Source organism: Lepidochelys kempii, chromosome 10 (assembly GCF_965140265.1).
Source record: "Lepidochelys kempii isolate rLepKem1 chromosome 10, rLepKem1.hap2, whole genome shotgun sequence".
Taxonomy (NCBI): Eukaryota; Metazoa; Chordata; order Testudines; family Cheloniidae; genus Lepidochelys; species Lepidochelys kempii.
Window position 1 is genome coordinate 36,047,463 of NC_133265.1, and position 19,410 is coordinate 36,066,872.

Below are 19,410 nucleotides of genomic sequence, written 5' to 3' on the forward strand. Positions count from 1 at the left end.
TCCCATTTCAAAAGCGGCTGCTGGTTTTGGGGTAGGGGTAGGCACAAGGCTCATCCTAGCCCCAAAATAGCCTTTGCAGCTTGCAACACATCATCACAATCGTGCTGTGTCAGATGACAATCTGCAGAAACAACCTCATCACAGTGTGCATTTTGCAACACAATGGCTCTGTTTCCATCTCTGAAAAGGGATAGGTTTATATGTACCTCCAGGTGTTTTTATTAGTTTATGTCCATGCTCCCTGAGCCATGCTGGAGGGCAGAGTGCAGTAAATAAAGATCAAGACGCACAGATTTGTCTGCGCTGCGGCTACCTTTCAGACATGGGGCTGGGAAATCCCCAACGTCCTGCCTTTGGTGGTGGCTTTTAAGATTATTTGCCTGGACTATTTTTAATGGCTGTATATTAATATCAGGCACTGCTTGGCTGGCAACAACTGTTCAGCAGACGCCAAAGAGGCTTAGCTACAAAACAGAAAACAAAATACCGTTAAACAACACCAAAGATTTGATTCACCCAGCAAACGCAGAGAGAACAGGGAGGAGCCCCGGCCCGATTTCTTCCTCCACTGTGTATTCCCCTTGTTCAGTGAGCAGAATCCAGGGCGCCTTAGGTGTTTTGTAGTTGGACAATGAAGCAGAGGCGCCGCCTGCCCCTTTAAGAGGCTTGGGGGGCGTGTTGCATACACGCTGCTGTCTCTCACGGCCTCCCTCTGCCTGTTAAAGGGGAATCGCTGTCTACCCCCAGCTCTGCGCAGCGAAGTTAAAGTCAAAGGCATCTTGGAAGAGTTTTGCAACAGGCAGCTCTGGCTTTGGAAGCTCTGGCAAGACCCGTCTTCTGCTAGCGGCCCGCTCCGGGAGCCGGGCAAGCATTTCCCCAGCGCAACAGCAAAGCTGGGTGCCGCGCTCCCTCCAGCCCTGCCACACGATCCGCTGGAGCTGCGGGGCACATGATGTACACGATTACCAGGGGACCTAGCAAGCTAGCCACCCAGAGAAGGACAGGTAAGGGGGCAGCCAAATGGGCAGCTGCTGCTCTTCGGTGGAAGCAGGCTGGGGGGTGGGGGGGGCGGCGCCCCTGTTCTTGCCCTGCGGGGCCAGGAGGACTCTGCTTCCCCCTCCCCCGGTGCTGCTCCTCTGAGCTCTCCCCCCGCCCCGCTCGGCTGCGTGCCCTCCTCAAGCACCACGTTGCCTGTGGCAGAGAGTCGCCCGTGCCCCGTCGCCTGCCTGCCCTGGGAGGGCAGGGGGCCGGGGCGGGGAGATGTGCCGCCGGGGGACTGTGGGTCGTGCCCAGGCGCGGCTGGGGGCTCGCGGGGCTTGTGCCCGCCCTGACCCCGCTGTCTCGCCGCAGGTCCCACGCAGCAGGTGGAGAGCAAGGCGGCGGATCTGAAAGGCCGGCAGCCGCCGCACAGCGCCTGGCCTCTGTCAAGGTGAGCTCCGGGCCGGGCTGCATCTGGCACGTGCCGCTCCCGGGTCCCAGCTCGCCGGCAGCCCGGCTCCAGCCTCCCGCGGGGGGTGCCCAGGTGCGGGGCGCGGCAGCCCGGGGGAGGGGTGACCTTGTGCAGAGGTTACCCGGCTTGTCCTTGCCACATGGCTCCGGAGCAGGAGGAGGGGCTGGCGGGGAAGGATCAGGGGGTGGAGGCGAGCAGCGGACTCGGGAACCGGCCCCGATCGCTGTTTCCCCAGGCCGGCAAAGGCCTGCGAAGGGCCGGGGAGAGGGATCCAGCCTAGGGCAGGGCCCGCTGCCCGGGGGGGCTGGAGTTGGGGACTGGGGGCGAGTGGTGCAGAGAACTGGGGGCGGGGCAGGGGGCACGGAGCGTGGGGGGCGAGTGCAGAGAGCTGGGGGGCGGGGCAGGGAGCGTGGGGGGAGAGGCAGCAAGCTGGGGGCGGGGCAGGGGGCACGGAGCGTGGGGGGCGAGGGCAGAGAGCTAGGGGGCGGGGCAGGGGGACAGCGTGGGGGGTGGAGGTGTGGAGCTGGTAGCCCAAGGGGTGCCAGCCAGATCAGAAGCACTGGCAGTTCCCCCTCTTGCTGCTGCCCAGAGTTAGCCTTTGCCCCAGTGAACAGGCACACACGCTCCCCACCGGGGGAGGGGCAGGAGCCGGGTGTACCAAAGTACAGGCATGGGGATGCCCTGAAGCTGAACTAGTTGCTCCCAGGGCCTCTGTTAAATTAAGTGCCTATCTTCCTCCTGCTGCCCCCCATCCAAGGGAAGGAGCCATACTAGCCCATTGGAATTGCCAGCCCCCCGGGGCTCCAACACCCATGTAGGGATAGTGGGGCCACAAGATTTGGGACCTAATAGGATATGCGGGGGCGGGGGGAGAATGTGTGTGTGGTGTCTGTCATACTCTGGGAGCAGTGGTTCTGGCAAGACAACCCTTAAAGTGCACACCTCAGGGACCCTGGAGAATTTTTTTAAAACTTCCGTCTGTGACCTTGCAAACGCCACCCCCACTTTAAGCACTGGGCATAACTCCCATTGACTTAATTGGGGCCAGGACGTCACCCAGGGGCTCAGTACCAGGCAGGGGAGCCTCTTCAGAAACTTCTGTGCTTGAGCATGGCAGGTGTGGGGGACTGCCAAATACAGAGGTCATTTTGGAAGTTCATGGCCTGATTCAGATGAGCCATTACAGGATCAGGTGCAACTAATAGGTGTCCCCCCCCCCCCATGCAGCCTTTCTGTTCCTTCATCCATACCCCCAGCTCCCTTCTGCTTGAAACAACTCAGTGAGGAGAGTTTTCACTTAAAGGCCATGGGAACTACAGATTCAAGCAGATGGGGTTCAAGCCCTTTACAGCCTGGCTCATAGAGGATCCTCCCATGGTGGAGAAGCAGAGACCCCCTCCCCAGTCTCTGACCCCCACCCCAACCAGCTCTTTCCAAATAGTGTAGCCTGAAGATAAGGAATTAAACTCTCTTTGTGGGTCTGAAGATAAGAATGGGTCCAGCCCTCAGGCATTCAGTGGCCTAGGCAAGGGCAATGAAGGTGCATTGGGATGGCCCACCCAGCCTCCTGCCTGCAATAAGAAATATTACCTAGTTTCCCAGCCCACATGAGGGGACGGAAAGGTCCGAGCAGCATGTGGCACTATGATGACATAGCCAGAAATCCAGGCTGGAGGTGGTGCAGGGGCCAGAGGCAGTTAGCCACTGCAATCCACTGGCTCAAGTCACAGTCACTGCCCATGTCCAAGCCTCTCTGTTGTCCACTCCAGGGAAAAATAACCAAGGGCAGAGTGGTATTCCACCTTAGCTCTATGCTTGGTCCTCAGCTGTGCTGTCTGATCCACCTGGCTGGACGTTGGCCCCCACGTTGAGCCCCATGGATGCTTTGGTGCCCCCTGCTGGATCACCCACATGTACAGTCTGGGGTACATGAATGCAGTGAACCCTTCCATCTGGAAAATTATCAGTTGTGAATGGTGCATAGAATTGGGATGAAAATAAACTTATTTTACTCTAATCTTATTGCACCTAGAAGATCTTTCCAGCACCTGTTTGCTGTGTGGCCTCCTTCTCACTCGTCAGACCTGTCCACCTGCCCCTTTTCTTCCCAATATCTCTCCAGCATGGACTCCCTTATCAGATCACTCAAAATTCGACACAGTAAAAATGCAATAAGGAAACCTTAGGGATGCACAGCTAAGCATTTGAAAGTCAGGATATTGCAACGTTGCTATTGTACACACAGCCTTAACTCTGCCCTATCGGGAGTGACCATTACTGTACTGGTTTTTAATTACATGATCACATGCTATTTGTCAAACAATGAACAAATGAAATCAGACAGTATTTCCATTTACAAACAGCAGAACTATATTCACTCTTAACCAACCGTAGCATGTACTGTAAAAGTTCTTCAGAAATAGCCCCTTGTTGGAATGATTAAACACAGATTTCTGGTGACGACATAGCCATCAGATCTGATTTTTATTCTGTAGCTGCAGATGAAACAGAACTAAGAGCGGGGGGAGAAGTTTCAGTTAAAGGCCAAGGAAACTGCAGATCCATTCAGATCAGGCTGAGGTGGGCGGGGAGGGATACACACCTCCAAACAGTAAGGAGTGGATTAGTCTATCGATGATATCATCAGTTCCTCTGCTTAATTCTCTGGTGTGGGGAGAATCTTCATTTTCATGATGGGATGTATATAGTGGGGCCCTGGCAGATAGCATTGTCTACTTTGGGAAGCTCTCAAAACTTTTCATAGATTGGGCCATACCTTATTAGAGAGATTGTCTCGTGAGTACTTCCCGTACCATTCACCCAGTTCCCTCTGCCCTCCCATTCAGGATCACATAACACCACCATGGTAATTGCCTGCATAAAAAGTTAACATGAGGGAAAGTGGTTTTTCTCTTAGTGCAGCGTAGCAGCTGGAGACAGGGAGAAGATAGCACCATGGGACCAACCAACTCTCCACAAGCCACCAGTAAGTGCTCTGCAGACCACAGGTTGGGAGTGACTGGTCTGCTTGTTTCTGTTCTTCCACCAAATGGGTAATAGATATAATTATGTTTAGGGGATTATACTCTAGGGGAAACATTATAATATATTTCATAGAAAAAATTCATCTTTGGAACACTTTAGACATTGCACTGCTATGATGCCTCAGAAGACTATATAATGTAGTTACTTTAAAAGCATTGCAACCAATGGAAATGCAGTATGCAAAAGAGCCATATGATGATTGGGCAAGTTACTGCTGATGTCAAACCCACTGATTTCACCAGTTAATATATTATTTCCCTTAGATCCTATTAAACAAACCACAGCCTTCATTAACCATGAAAGGCTGTTTCTCATTTTGACCAGACTTCAGTTTAACTTATAGCCACAAGAATCTCCCGTCAAGATGACCTATGTCTGTGCCCCTTCTTTGTGGTATACAGTGGAGGTCTGGAAGGGTTTGATATTTGTTGTTGTTCAGAAACATCAGGAATGTCAGTCTTCCTGCTTTTGCTGGAGGACTCCTTGGATGACACAGTGCTATGGTTTAGAACTTTCTCTGCTCTTAACTGAAAGGGCTAGAGATACTGAATAGGAGTTAAAACAAGAAACAGAGGTTTATATAGTCTTTCCCTCTCTATTAATCAGTTTTCATTTCTTTTCTATTTTCAGTGTCAGAATCTTAGTAGATCTCTAGTCATCCATAGAATTTCCCAGGGCAGACAACACTTTGGTGTCTAATGTGAAAATCATGCAGATTGGAGGTTGGGGGATCCCTAAAAATCCCAAAACATCTTTCTGGCCATTTTTCTCCATCCTCAAGAACCAAACAAGAAAAGACACACAAGCTCCATTTTTCCCCCTTTGTCAGTTGTCTTTCACACATTAAACAATATGGTCGTTAAACATTTACCGTCTTTAAAATTGCAAGTCACTTATTTACCATCCTGGCTGTAACATTCACACTGTGTTGAATGTTATACAGAATATAATTTTCCTTTGGCATTCTGAGCGCCTTCCTCACTGGATCATATGACATCTCTTAGGTTGTGTTATTGCACTGCAGATTCATCAAGGCAGGGGAATGGCTCCCAGGGGCAGACAATGGAGTCAAAAATAGACTAGCAGTATTTTGTGAGACTTGGTCAGACAGGGTCTCAAGCACTTTTCAGGACTGATGGTCTCAAATGGTGGCAGGGCAGGTCCCGGCCTTCAGGTTACTAACTGAGGCCTTGAGTATGATGGAATTTCTAGACTTGGGGAACTATGAGAGCTGGTGAAATTGGAATTTCTGCCCCATCCAAAATTCTGATATTTCAAAATTTGTTTTTGTCCCAAATCAGGAAGAAAAATTGAAATATGGAGATTTTCCCCAGAACAGCAAATTCTGAAAAGTTTCACTTCAAAATGTTCCATTGAGTATGATGGAATTTCTAGACTTGGGGAACTATGAGAGCTGGTGAAATTGGAATTTCTGCCCCATCCAAAATTCTGATATTTCAAAATTTGTTTTTGTCCCAAATCAGGAAGAAAAATTGAAATATGGAGATTTTCCCCAGAACAGCAAATTCTGAAAAGTTTCACTTGAAAATGTTCCATTTAAATGTTTCTGTTTTCACATTCCCAAATTCAAATGGTTTGGTCTGTTTGAATGCCTTGTGATCTACTATCTTCTATGAGGCTAGGATCCCCAGCTAGATTACATCTCCCATGATGCATTGTGGTCAGGTGACTCACAAGGCCCTCCCACAATGGTTCAGTTACAGGGCCCACCACAGAGCATCATGGGAGATGTAGTACAGTCAGAGGTTCCATTCAATAGAGAAGAATGGTGGCATAAGGCACCCAAACTACAGTTCCCATGAGATACTATGGCAGCTCAAGCAGACAAGAGATTAATACTATACTGACCTGAAAAACTTTGAGTCTATTCAACAAACTGAAATGTTTCAATCTGGGTTGACCCGTCCTGAAACACAATATTTCATTTCTATTTTCCTGACAGAAAATTGAAGATTTTTGCAAAATCAGGGGTCTTTTTTTGGTGGAAACTGCATTTTCCATCAAATTCCCAGTCAATTCTAGTAGGTCTGCTGGTTTAGACCCTTCTTGCACACTTAGTGCATTTGTGTAAAGTGTGGTCTACATTGATGCAGCTACTCCAGTTTCAAACACATTACTCCAGTCTCTTTCCTTCGTTGAGCCCTCCACCTTCTAGGCCCTATGGGAAAAAATAGCATGTGATCATGTAACTCAAGACTGTACCATAGTGCATATGCAGAAGGGGCCAAATTAAGGTTGCATGGGCAACCTTAGTTCTGGTATGTCTTATCTTCTGAATGCATGACTTAGCAACCTGTATATTCTTGTGTAAGATGGCATGTTTGTGTGTAATTTCCTAGGTTTTTAAAAAAATCAAACTAAACCGCCCCCAGAAATTCCATCAAGTGGTATCATATTTAGTCCTACATTGTTTATCAGCAGGGTTGGACACTTTAGATATACTGCACAGACCTCTGCCACTGAGCTAATGAGGTAACTGATAGCAGTAGTAGGTTATTATCCTCTACGTGGGTCCAACTCTAAAGAGGTATGGGACACTCTGCCAGTGGGTTTAACAGATATTGGGTTACAGCATAGGAATTGAGAGACTCAGGAATCATGGGTTCCATTCCAGGCTTTGGAGGGGACTGTGCTTTAGAGGGCACAGACTCTTCTGCCCATTTCCCCCAACCTGCTTCCTTGTCTAAGTCCCACTCCTCAGGCTTCTCTTCCCAGTCTCCTTGCCCAGCATGTCCTAGGCTCCCCAGTTCCGGTCTCCTTGTTCAGCCAGTCTCACTTTCCCACTTCTCGGTTCCTCATCTGATCTGTGTCTCACCCCCACCCTAGCTTCTAGTCCCCCATCCCCATTGGATCCCAGTCCCAGTCTTCCTCCCTGGGCTTCTTATCCAATCTCAGCATTCTCCCCGCAACCCTGCTTCCTTGTCCCAGTCTCTGCCCTGCCAGTCCCAGTTCTCCCCCTGCACTCCAGCCCCTTGTAAGATCTGTGTCCCCGCTTCCTCCGCTCCTTCCCCCTACCCCACCCCATTGGTATGCAATCCCAGTCTCCCCCCAGCCCACTAGTTTCCCTTTCCCTTCCATCCTCCCCTCATCTCTAGCCTCAGATTCTCTCCACCAGCCCAGACCCTTTGTCCCAATCTACTCCCCTTTCCTTCCCTCCCCCCGGCCCACACCACCGCCCCTCCGGTCTGGCTCTTGTCACTTCTACATTCAGATCAGACAGTTTCCTCTACCTGCTTGGGCCTGTCAGGGGATCATGGCTCCGAAGCAGATGGGGGCCCTGCTAAATCTTTTCAAAGAAAAGGTCACAAGTTTTTTTTAAACATATTTTTTTCCAAGCCTCGTTACTAGAAACATCTGAGCCATTTTGGCTAAAATCTTCCCCCAAAAATCAGCCTAAGGCAGACACTCAGTATGGGAAATTTCTGCCTAAACAGCTTGAAGTTTGGCAAAGTTCTAAGCAACTAAAAACAGGAGCTTATAATGGGAAGCATCAGGCAACCTTTACTCTGGGTGGTGCTCCCAGCTCCGCCTATAGTAAAATATTCAACTCCTTTGGAAATAACATGTGGAGTGCTTCAGTGTGGCCGCTACCTACACTGATGGCAGGGGTTCCCCCGTCACCTTCCCAAGAGGTGGCAGCTAGGTCGACAGAAGAATTTTTCCATCAACCTAGTGCTGTCTGTACTGGGGGTGAGGCTGGGTCCAGGGTGAGGATTGTTCACGCCCCTGAGCGATGCGACTGGGTCTAACTTTTTAGTGCAGACCTGGCCTCGGAGTACGAAGCCTATATTCTCCCAGAGCATGTTTGGCCTGTGACCATCTCTGCAGCTACGTCACTGGGGACCAGCAGGCTGGCTCTCTGGGCTGACTGGGGCTTTTCTAACCCAACCAGTTAGGAGCAGTCTGTTTTAGTGGCACCCACAGACTTGACATATTTTGCCCTTGGGCTCCCTCCACTGGCTTGAATGGGTAGTGACACACACTGTGCCCACACCCGATGCTGGTGCTTGGACAAGGAAGTGACCATGTTAATGTCTAGATCTATTAGACCAAGTGGGGGTTGGGGGTGAGCCGCTGCACAGTGAAGCCAGAAGCTGGCAATCATAGGATTTCACTTCCTGGCCAAGGAAAGATGAGGCACCGGCTGAAATGCCTCTGGCTCGATTTATTTTGCCAATTCTGCCGCTCCTACGACGATTGCAACATTTTCCTTCCCAGCGAAAACTCATAGTGCAGTGACTCTGCCATAGCATTGGTCCACACGCTGAGGATCTGGAAAGTGTGTTGGCAGAAAGAGTGGCCCCGACAGTAAATGATCGAAGTCCCATGCATTGAATTTGATCATTTATAATAACAGGCTGTTAGTTAAAGAAAGCAGACTGCAAACGTTAATAACGGTCTCATCACCTCACTGTGTTTATATTTCATTAATGCCTAGAGCTGCCACCTGAGCTCAAGGCACCATTGTACTGGGTGCTGGACCGATAAAGGGACAGGTGCTGCACCAGAGAGCTAATCAACATAGAGTAGACAGCTAAAGGAAGGGGGGAGGGGAAATTTAGGGACAAAGAAGCAAAGTGACTTGTCTCAGGTCATGCCGAATAGAACCCAGGAGTCCAGACTCCCAGTCCCAGTCTCTGGCCACAAGATCCACTTCCTCTCATTACACCATGCCCCCTATCCTACAGCTGACTGGCTCTGGACGCAGAGAGCTCTGTCTTTTCAGCCTCTGATTTTGTCTCTTTGCCTCAGTAGCCCAACTCCCAAACTCGTGTTCAACAGAGTGAATGGCAAGAAGCCCCCGGTGACGACACAGCCCACGGCAGCCACAGAGGAGAGCTACACGCTGGCCCACGAGGAGAACGTCCGTTTTGTCTATGAAAGTAAGAGGCGGGGTCTGGCTAGTCTCCTAGGGGTGTATCAGTGCCGGAGGTTCCTGGGGGCTGTAACATAGCAGAGGGGACGCAGGGGTGTCTCGGTGCCAGAGGTTCCCCGGGGGTTGTAATAGACCAGAGGGGATGCAGGAGAGTCTCAGTGCTGGAGGTTCCTGGGGGCTGTAACGTAGCAGAGGGGACAAAGGGGTGTCTCGGTGCCGAGGGCTGGAATAGAGCAGAGGAGATGCAGGGGTGTTTCGGTGCTGGGAATTCTCGGGGGCTGTGAAGTAGCACAGGGGACACAGAGGTGTCTCGGTGCTGGGGGAGGTCCCAGGGGTGTCTTGCTGCTGGGGATTCCTGGGGGCTGTAACACAGCAGAGGGGATGCAGGGGTGTCTGGGTGCTGAGGGTTCCCGGGGGCTGTAATAGAGCAGAGGGTTGTCTTGGTGCCGGGGCTCCTGGGGACTGTAAGAAAGCAGATGGGAGGCAGGGGTGTCTCGGTTCCATGGGGTCCCAGGGGCTGTAACAGGGGGGTGTCTTGGAGCTGGGTATTCCCCCAGGGCTGTAATAAAGCAGAGGGGACGCAGCGGTGTCTCTGGTGCTGGGGGTTCCCAGGGCCTGAAACATAGCAGAGGGGATGCAGGAGTGTCTTGGTGCTGGGGTTCTCTGGGGCTGTAACAGAGCAGAGGGGAGGCAGGGGTGTCTCAGTGCTGGGGGTTCCCGGGGGCTGTAACGTGATAGAGGGGACATAGGGGTGTCTCTGTGCCAGGGGTTCCTGGTGCTTACCCATGGTAAGGATCCTGTTGTGTGACTTGGTCCTTCTCTCACTACCCCAGCAAACTGCCACCTCCATGACATCGCTCATCTCTGAGCACTTGAGGATGTTGATTGGAGGTTTCTTGTGATCCAGACATGCTGCAGCCAGCATCCCCTTTTCTCCTTCGCTTGCCCAGACTCTGAGTGGGGATTTGGGGGTCCTGGTGGATAATCAGCTGAACATGAGCTCCCAGTATGATGCTGTGGCTCAAAGGCTAATGCCACCCTGGGAGGTGTAAACAGGGGAATCTCGAGTAGGACCAGAGATGGTCTTATCTTTGTGCCTGGCACTGGCGAGACTACTGCTGGAATACTGTGTCCAGTTCTGGTGCCTGCAGCCGAAGAGGGATGTTGATAAATTGGAGAGGGGTCAGAGAAAAGCCATGGGAATGATTAAAGGATTAGAAAACCTGCCTGATAGTGACAGATGGAGCTTCTTGAGTCTAGTTAGTTTAACAAAGCAAAGGTTGAGGGGTAACTTGATCACAGCCTACTTGGGGAATAAATACTTGATTATGGGTTCTTCAGTCTAGCAAAGATCCAAACAGGATCCACTGGCTGGAAGCTGAAGCCAGACCAATTCAGACTGGAAATCAGATGTAAATTGGTAAGAGTAAGGGAATTAACCATTGGAAGAAAGAACGAGGAGGACTTGTGACACCTTAGAGACTAACAAATTTATGTGAGCATAAGCTTTCGTGGGCTAAAACCCATTTCATCGGTTCATCCAATGAAGTGGGTTTTAGCCCATGAAAGCTTATACTCACATAAAGTTGTTAGTCTCTAAGGAGCCACAAGTCCTCCTCGTTCTTTTTGCTGATACAGACTAACATGGCTGCCACTCTGAAACCCATTGGAAGAAGTTACCAAGGGGTATGGGGGGTTCTCCAGCACTGACAGTTGTTCAGCCCAGACTGGGTGTGTTTCTGACAGATCTGCTCTAGGGAGTGACTGGGGGCTGTTCTCTGGCCTGCATTACACAGGCGTTCAACCCCCATGATCCCAGTGGTTCCTTCTGGCCTCAGACTCAGGGAATGTGTGTGTGGGGTGGGGGCTGTTAGCGGTGGGGGAGGAGGTCTGCCTGCCCTGCCACATGGGCATGCGATTCCCTTGGTAAGGCTGTCACCAGCTCCAGGGAGCATCTCCACAGTGCGGTGGCCAGAGCAGCCCAGTGATGTCTCCTCTCCTGGGTCCGCGTCTGGGGGCTCTGCAGGCAGCAGCACTTGCCAGGGCAGGCAGAGAAAGCCTATCCCTGGGGCACACCCATGGGGGACACACCCATGAGAGCCCCCCCCCCCGTCACTCAGCAGCAACATGCCTGCCCCAGGCCAGGTGCTGGAGCAGAATCTTGTAGATCTGGGCAGAGGTGGGGATGGGGAGGCCATAGGGGGCTGGGGACAGGGGGGCGGAGAAGCACAAGGGGGATCCAACTTCCAGCAGAGCTGGCCGTGCCTGTGCTGGACCAATCAGAGCGCAGGCTCCTTTGCGTGATGGTGGCTCACAGCTTCGCTCTCCCTTCCAGCCTGGCAACAGGTTGAACAACAGCTGGACGGCAGCTGGCCAGGGGAGAGCGGGCGTGGCCCGGTGCAGTATGCGGAGAAAACTCCCAACCCCGTGTTGACAAGTAAGTGCCCAGGGGCCACCTGCAGGGGGCGGCACATACCTCAGCAGGAGATGCATGCAGGAGAGGAGGCGCTAGGTGCTGGCTGATGGACCAGGCTGGCTTCCTAGAGACCAGTGCATCCTCAGCTCTTTATTAGGGTGACCCACCAACTGCATTTGGGCTTCTTGGGGGGAGGGGGTCCACCATTATCCCTGCTCCCCTCCTCAGCAACCCTTCCTGCTCTCTGCTCCCACCTCAAATGCCTGTTGCCCCCTCTCCCCTTCTGGTGCTGACTGTCCGCTCGCAGGCTCCAGTTGCGTGCTCCCAGCCTGGGGTGACAGGCCGGTGCCAGCAGGACTCCAGCTAATACGCAGACAGTAGCAGAGTGGAGGTTGCGATGTGGGCTGGAGCTCAGGCTCTGAAGCCCAGCCAGTCCCCCTTGGTGAGAGAGTCTGACTGCCAGCTCCAGCCAGAACAGCCACGTGGTGACCCTGAGTGGGTCTGGCTGGGCAGCTCGCTCCCAGCTGCAGTGCAGACGTCCACAGGAGGGCAGCACGTTGTTACCCAGGAGCCTGGGGCTCGTCTCCTGCTCTGGAGAAAAGTGCCCTGGGTCCTTGAATCAGCCCAAGTCACTAGGAGCTCCCTTCTCTGGTTCTTCTGTAAAATATCCCCAATTCCAGCGACCAGGCTGGATCAGTGGCACCTCGGAGAGGGGAGCCCCCACCAGCACCATGCCAGCAGATTGGGCCAGATCTGGCTCAGGGGAAGAGTGCCCCCTTCTGAGTCACCAGCACTGTGTAACTCTGCTCTTGGCCAGATCACTCATGAGCACCATTGACTTGGCCTCGCTCACTCACTGGGGAAGCCTTTTGCCAGGAAGCCCAGGGCTCTCCTGGGAGCAGCAGGCGGGGTCAGACTCCCACGAGGAGCCCCCTCATCTCCTCCAAAACTGACGGCACCAAGTTTTCCACACCTGGCAGCCCAGTCACATAGCTCCAGGGAGTGAAGCTGCCACTTTCGTGGCAGGAACAAGGAGACCTTGATCAAACGCACGAAGAAGGGGGGTTGCTGTCGCGTCCTTCATACTCCCAGCAGCCCAAAGAAAGAACTGGGGGAGCCATGGTGCAGGCAGCTGCAGCAGCCAGCAGGAAGAGCAGATATACTGTGGTTGAAAGAAGGGGAGGTGCTCCAGGGCAGGGGAATTATTCCCTCCTGAGCTTAAACAGGGGCAGTGGTGAGAAGCCAGGAGAAAAGAGGATAGAGAGCCTTTTACCTGCAGTCCAATGTCACCCCCCAGTGGTAGATGGGGGAATTGCCATATGCCAATGTGAGCACCGTTAAGCTGTGTTTCTATCTCCATACATTCTGTTCCAGTCTCTTTCTCTTTCAGATTTTGTGCCGATTGACCTGGAGGAATGGTGGGCACAGCAGTTTCTAGCCAAAATTGAAAACGGCTCGTAAAAAAACAACAACCAAAAATACAGTGTAAGAAATACACTTGTTAAAATAATCCCAGCCCAAGTGACACCAACGGAAATGGACCACGGCTCTGCCATGCCACCCACAGCCCTCTGCCTGGACAGGGGAGGAGAGCAGCCCACTGCCCTGGCTGGGATTCCTTAAGTGCCAGTGTTCACACACTTGAAACTCCTGCAGACTCTAGGGCCTGGCGACACAACTGCAGCGTGGGTGTGGAGGGAGAGAGAGGACTGTGACCCCCTACCCCCGTCATCTCTCTCCTCTTTCTGCCCCTTGAGCTCTGCCCTATGGGAAGACAATGGTTATCTGTAGCCAGGACCTTGGTACAATAAAGAGCTGAAACTGCCAGTGGATGGAAGCTTGCTCTGCTTGTGGGGCTTTATTTGCAGGCTTGGTGCTGACCAAGGAGGGGCAACAGACAGCAAGGCCCGGTACAGCCACCCGCTGCCACTCCACCTCTGCAAGGCTGGTGGCACCAGACAGAGCCACATGTGACTCTTCTGGTTCCTCCACTGGGGGGGAGGCATGCAAAAGAACCAGTGTCTGAGTGATGAGGATGGGCTGCTGGGTCAGAATATTTGGTTGCCTTTGCAGCTAGGCTGGTCATGGGCAGCAGGGAGTTTACCTGCAGCTGGTGCCCCTGGCTGAGGAGTGGAAGGTGTCCATGTCTGACTGGGGTAGCGTTTGGCACACACCGTACAGGGAAATGGCTGCCCCATTGCACATTCCCTGCTGAGCTGGTGCAGCCCCTTCACTGTGCTCCAGGCTTTGGGCTCCTGGCTGGCCCTGGAGCAGCTTGAATGGGGAACCCTGGGGCGGGGGGTGGGGGGGAAGGGGAGCAGATTCAAAGCACAAAAATAACTTGGTTCAGCCAGGCCAGCATGCCACTTTGGGCTCTCCCAGACCCCATCCTCACAGAGGCCCGTTCTTCCCTATGCTAAGCACTCTCATGACATGCCTCTCACCTCCCCCACCCCATCCACCACAGAGGCATTGCCCCTCCTTACCCTGAACCTGCACATTCACACCACCCCCACCCACTAACTGAGGGTTTAGACTACTCTTCTCCATTGCCTTAGGCTCCGCAACTCTTGCCAGCCACCCCCCCAATCACTCCACCAGCCAGGCCTGGCACCTGTGTGATGAGGGGCAGGATCTGAGAGGCAAAGAGACAAGCCAAGGCCTGCAGCAGCTGGGGAAGCTGAGCCCAGGAGGAGCCGAGCGAGATCCCCAACTACAGGCCAGAGACTAGGCAGGACGGCACTGCGTGGGCAGAGGCACCACTTCTGTTACCTCTGTTCCCCTAAAAAACCAACCTAGGGTCACACTTGTATTAGTTTTATTACAGTGCCGCTGTTGGGTCAGACAGAAAAGGGAAGGAGCTTATTTATACACCACATTCAGATTCACCACATTCATACCCCCATGAACCCACACATTTACACAGGCGGAGAGCTACCGGAGACAGCATGGGAAGCCAAGAAGCCGAAGCGTGGTAGATCTGGCGTGTCCGCCTGCGGTCACGGACAAGGGCTGGTGAGCAGCTCAAGGAGCAGCAGCTTGTGTGCATGGCTGCTTGCTTTTATTTTGGAACTGGGTGCTCCTGTCATGTACACTGAGTTTTTCTTCTGTGTCTGTCATGGAGAAGCATTCCCAGTCCCTCCCTGTTCCTTTCATGCATCTTTTCTTTAGAGCACTCTGTGATTGCCTTCTCAGGGCAGATTATATCAGACATACCTGGCTCCGGGCTCTTTTCTCCTTGCAGTTCCTCTCCGCCCAGTCCCCCATACACTCCCTCGTTCACACCCCCTTATCTTCCACACACACACTCCCTAGTTCACACTCTCTCTGACTGTGGGATGGGATATTACAGAGCTTGGCAGTTCATATAAGTGGTAACTTGAAAAGGTTGCAGAGCTTCAAAGGTTACAAAACTTAAAAGGCTATGCTAACAGTAAATGAAGTTACAAAGTCTGCAACAAGGTTGCAGAACGTAATGATACATGTTACAGATCTTACAATCGCATTTGAGCAGAGGCTTTACATAACATGTAAGTTGTGCTGCTGGTGTAGTGGTATCATGCAAGATTCCCATTCTTGCGACCCGGGTTCGATTCCCGGGCGGCGCAGAGAAATTTTGGGGGGAGGGATAGCTCAGTGGTTTGAGCATTGGCCTGCTAAACCCAGGGTTGTGAGTTCAATCCTTGAGGGGACCATTTGGGATCTGGGGCAAAAACTGGGGATTGGTCCTGCTTTGAGCAGGGGGTTGGACTAGATGACCTCCTGAGGTCCCTTCCAACTCTGTGATTCTGTAACATTTTCCACCCTTTGGTCGCCCAAATTGTGGTGACCATCCAAAGGGGAACGACATGTCTCCACTCATCCATGCTAGTGCTTCAACTCCCAGAACAATTCCAGCTTTTCATTACATGTAGCATGTCCACAGTAACAGACAAACATATCAAAATATTGACCAGAGGATGTAACAATGAGCATCAAACAGCCCTTCTCATGTACAACATTTAGATGAAAATCAAAACATTTGGTGGGAAGGTAAACAATCAGTAAAGGGGGTAGTTATACACAGGCTTTTGGACGGAGGTGGCCACCACAGGGATAGGTATGTGATTGACAATTTGGCAGGAGACAGAGGGGTAGGGAGTGGGAGGGGTCTAAGAGTTAAAGAGAGCTCTGAGCCTAATACAGTATCTTCCCTCTTCCCAAACATCGTACACCATAATGCTAGCAATGAGACAAGTGCGACAAGACAAACATGAAACAGAAAACATAGAACATGAGACAACATAGAAGTTGTTTGTTTGTTTGTTTGTTTGGTCGCAATGATGCACCATGGTACGTTTCAGTTGTTCTTCAGCTGGTACCAGCTCTTTTGAAGAAGGTGATTCTTTTACCTTTTTTTTTAATTAAAATTCTTCTTTTAAGAACCTGATTGATTTTTCATTGTTCTTTAAGATCCAAGGGTTTGGGTCTGTGGTCACCTGTACAAATTGGTGAGGATTCTTATCAAGCCTTCCCCAGGAAAGGGGGTGTAGGGCTTGGGAGGATATTTTGGGGGAAGACGTCTCCAAGTGGGCTCTTTCCCTGGTCTTTGTGTAAGACGCTTGGTGGTGGCAGCATAGGGTTCAAGGACAAGGCAAAGTTTGTACCTTGGGGAAGTTTCTAACCTCAGCTGGTAAGAATAAGCTTAGGGGGTCTTTCATGCAGGTCCCCACATCTGTACCCTAATGTTCAGAATGGGGAAGGAACCTTGACAGGGGCCTTGGCCAATTTGGTACACTGTATCACTTCCCTTATTATATATAGTAAATGGCCCCTCCCACCTTGCTTGGAGGGGCTTAGTGTTCCATGTACATTACCTGATCACCCACCTGCCAGGCGGGTGGTTTCTGTCACCCCTTGTCCATTTTTTCCTGAGCCCATCCCATTGTTTGCTGCATGAGTTGAACAGCTTGAGGAAGTTCCTCTCATAGAAGTTTATGCCATTGGATCAGTTCCAGAGTGGTGGGGTCAGAGAGGGAGGGGATCGATTGTGATAGCATAAGGTGCATTGGCCATCTAAACATTAATTGGAAAGGCATCACTGAGCTACTGTACCGGGATCTATTCCTGATTACAGCTGACACTAAAGGCAAATGTTTAGTCCAGGCCCCCCTCCCCCCAACAAGACTTTAGACAGAGCTGCTTTGATGGTACAATTCATATTCTCCACCTGCCCAGAGCTATGGGGGTGCCTAGGAATATGCAGCTTCCGCTGTATTCCCAAAGCATCCGGTAATGCCTTCCAGACTGCCGACACAAATGGGGTCCCCTGTCTGAATCAATCACCTTGGGAGATCCGTATCTGCAAATGAGCTCCTTGAACGGAACCTTAGCTGTTTTCTCAGCGCTATGGGTTTTCATGGGAAACGCTTCTCCCCACCCTGACAACGCATCTACTATCACCAAAAGCGAGGTACATCTTCCTTCCCTGGGTGGTAATCCTTCAATAAAATCTACCTAGAGGCAAGCCCACAGACCGCCCGGCTCTCGCTGATGACCTAAAGGCAGCTTATCCTTGGATTCCCCTGGTCAGCATGGGTTAAAAGCAGCACATGTAAGACAATTCTGTACCCAATTGGTCACATCCTGTTGCTGTCCTGGCCAGCGGGGTAGGTCTCCAGCTCATTGCAGAGTCCCTTCCATGCCTTCGTGGGCCAGTGCATGGGACCAACATATAATTTCCTGTTGATCCCACCATGCCAGTACTACTAGCAGGTGGTCCTCTGGGTGTCCATCTTGCTTCAACTGCTGGCACAGGGCCCCACGTGTGGTGACCAGGGCCACCACAGGGTCCTTGCTAAACCATCCACTTTATTGTTAAAAAGGGCTTCCACTGACAAGTCTGCACTTTGATGACCTTTAATATGCCCTACTAACAACTGGTTAGGATTAGCAGTGACCCACTGATGCACACCCTCTCAGTCCTTATAATGGACCAACTCCTTCCCGTCAGCACTTCTCCAGTCACTACTGGCCCATTGTGGCATCCATTTAGTCCACTCTCCTAACATATACTGAGAATCTGAAAAGACCACCAAGGGTCCCAGACACGGCTCCCAAAGCATTAAACATTCCACCAATGCCTTTAATGCAGCCAGCTGTGCCAACCCTTGGGGCCAAACTCGCACTACTGACTTATCTTCCACATTTATTACTGCACTCTGTATGTGGTTTTTCCCCTCTTTTACCCAAGCTGCCCCATCTAAAAAATAAATGTTGGCCAGTGCTGTTAGGCTCCGTGCTTGCTCTATTGAGGTTACCCAACCCACTGGCACTGAATGAGTCTCTGGTACAGGGCACTCATGTTTTGCCCCTTTTGTCTGAAGCAAGACCCTGGGTAGTTGCCCAGCACCTGGGGTATTTTGGTATTGGACCCCTCGATTTACCAAGGCCAGGGTCCACTGAGCCATCCTTGGATTACTTACGCCTGCTTGGGTGAGTTTTCCTGACAATATATATTTTGAGGGGGTGTGGGTGCTCCGAATAATAACTTGATTATCTCCGACCATCACCACCCCTACTTCCAGCACCCATATTACTGCCAGACATTCCCTTTCACATGGGCCAAACTTTTGCTCCACTGGTGTTAAAAGGCATGAATAGAATAGGCTAGCGGGACTGTTTTCTGCAATGGGCCCGCTTGTAATGCCACCACGGCCAACGCCTCAGGACTGTTGGCGACCCTCATATATATGGACTCTCCAACCCGTACGGGTCACAGTGTCGTTGCTCGCAACAAAGACTGCTTCAGCTCTCTGAAAGCTGCTTCCTGTTCCAGGCCCCATTGCAACTGTGCCTCCTTCCTCAACAGGTTATAAAGGGGTTTGGTGATACACGCATAGTCCCATATGTGGGCTCTTACAAAATTAAAAGCCCCTAATATGGCCTACAGGCCTCTCAAATCTTGGGGGGCTGGTAGATTCTGCAATGCTGACAATCGTTGTTCCTGTTTCTGACAGGGTAACCCCCAGGTACTCCACCTGCGGTTGTGTTAATTGTGCCTTTTCCAGGGACGCCTTCATGCCATACTGTTGAATCAACTCCAGTACTTGTTCAGGCCTCCCTCGGGCATCCACGTCGTCTATTCCCATTATCAGGATATCGTCCACATATGAGACCACGCACCCCTTATCCCCTGGAGGGAGATGCTCTAACATTTGGGTCACTACCTTACGCACAATAGCAGGGGCACTATGAAATCCCTGGAGTACTCGGGTAATGCAATACTGTACCCCATCCATGTGGAACGCGAATCAATCCTGCAATCCTTCCTCTAGTGGGATAGCAAAGAAACAGTTAGACAAGTCCAGTACAGAAAATCTTTTAGCTTCCCTTGGTATGTCTTGTAACACCTGGGTCACGTCTGCAACTATTGGCGCCCACTGGGGGTGGGGGGGTCATCACATTGACTCTCTGATTGTCAACTATCAGTCTCCATGAGACACCATCAGCTTTCCTCACAGGCCATATTGGGGAGTTAAAGGGGGAAGTCGTTCTTTTCACTACTCCCTGTCTTTCCAGCTCCTGACTATCTCCGCTACAGCCTGGTGTGCCGCAGTGGGG

The 19,410-nt window shown here is 51.6% G+C and overlaps 1 protein-coding gene and 1 non-coding gene across 4 annotated transcripts; both read left to right on the forward strand.

Moving 5' to 3' along the window:
• Nucleotides 1–700: 700 nt before the first annotated feature.
• On the forward strand, nt 701–13,649 carry MCRIP2 (MAPK regulated corepressor interacting protein 2). 3 transcript variants are annotated; one of them, XM_073362873.1, is made up of 5 exons: nt 701–1,004; nt 1,351–1,429; nt 9,269–9,399; nt 11,728–11,829; nt 13,183–13,649. In XM_073362873.1, exons 1-5 carry the CDS (start codon nt 950–952, stop codon nt 13,212–13,214), a joined length of 399 nt encoding a protein of 132 aa, XP_073218974.1. In that variant the 5' UTR covers nt 701–949; the 3' UTR covers nt 13,215–13,649. The 3 variants fall into 3 exon arrangements, with proteins under 3 accessions (XP_073218974.1, XP_073218972.1, XP_073218973.1); XM_073362871.1 differs by having other exon boundaries at nt 711–1,004; nt 13,199–13,649; XM_073362872.1 differs by having other exon boundaries at nt 713–1,004; nt 9,272–9,399; nt 13,199–13,649.
• A 1,696-nt stretch (nt 13,650–15,345) lies between these two features.
• TRNAG-CCC (transfer RNA glycine (anticodon CCC)) lies at nt 15,346–15,416 on the forward strand. Its single transcript has one exon. It is a non-coding gene; the product is annotated as a tRNA-Gly (tRNA).
• Nucleotides 15,417–19,410: the final 3,994 nt, after the last annotated feature.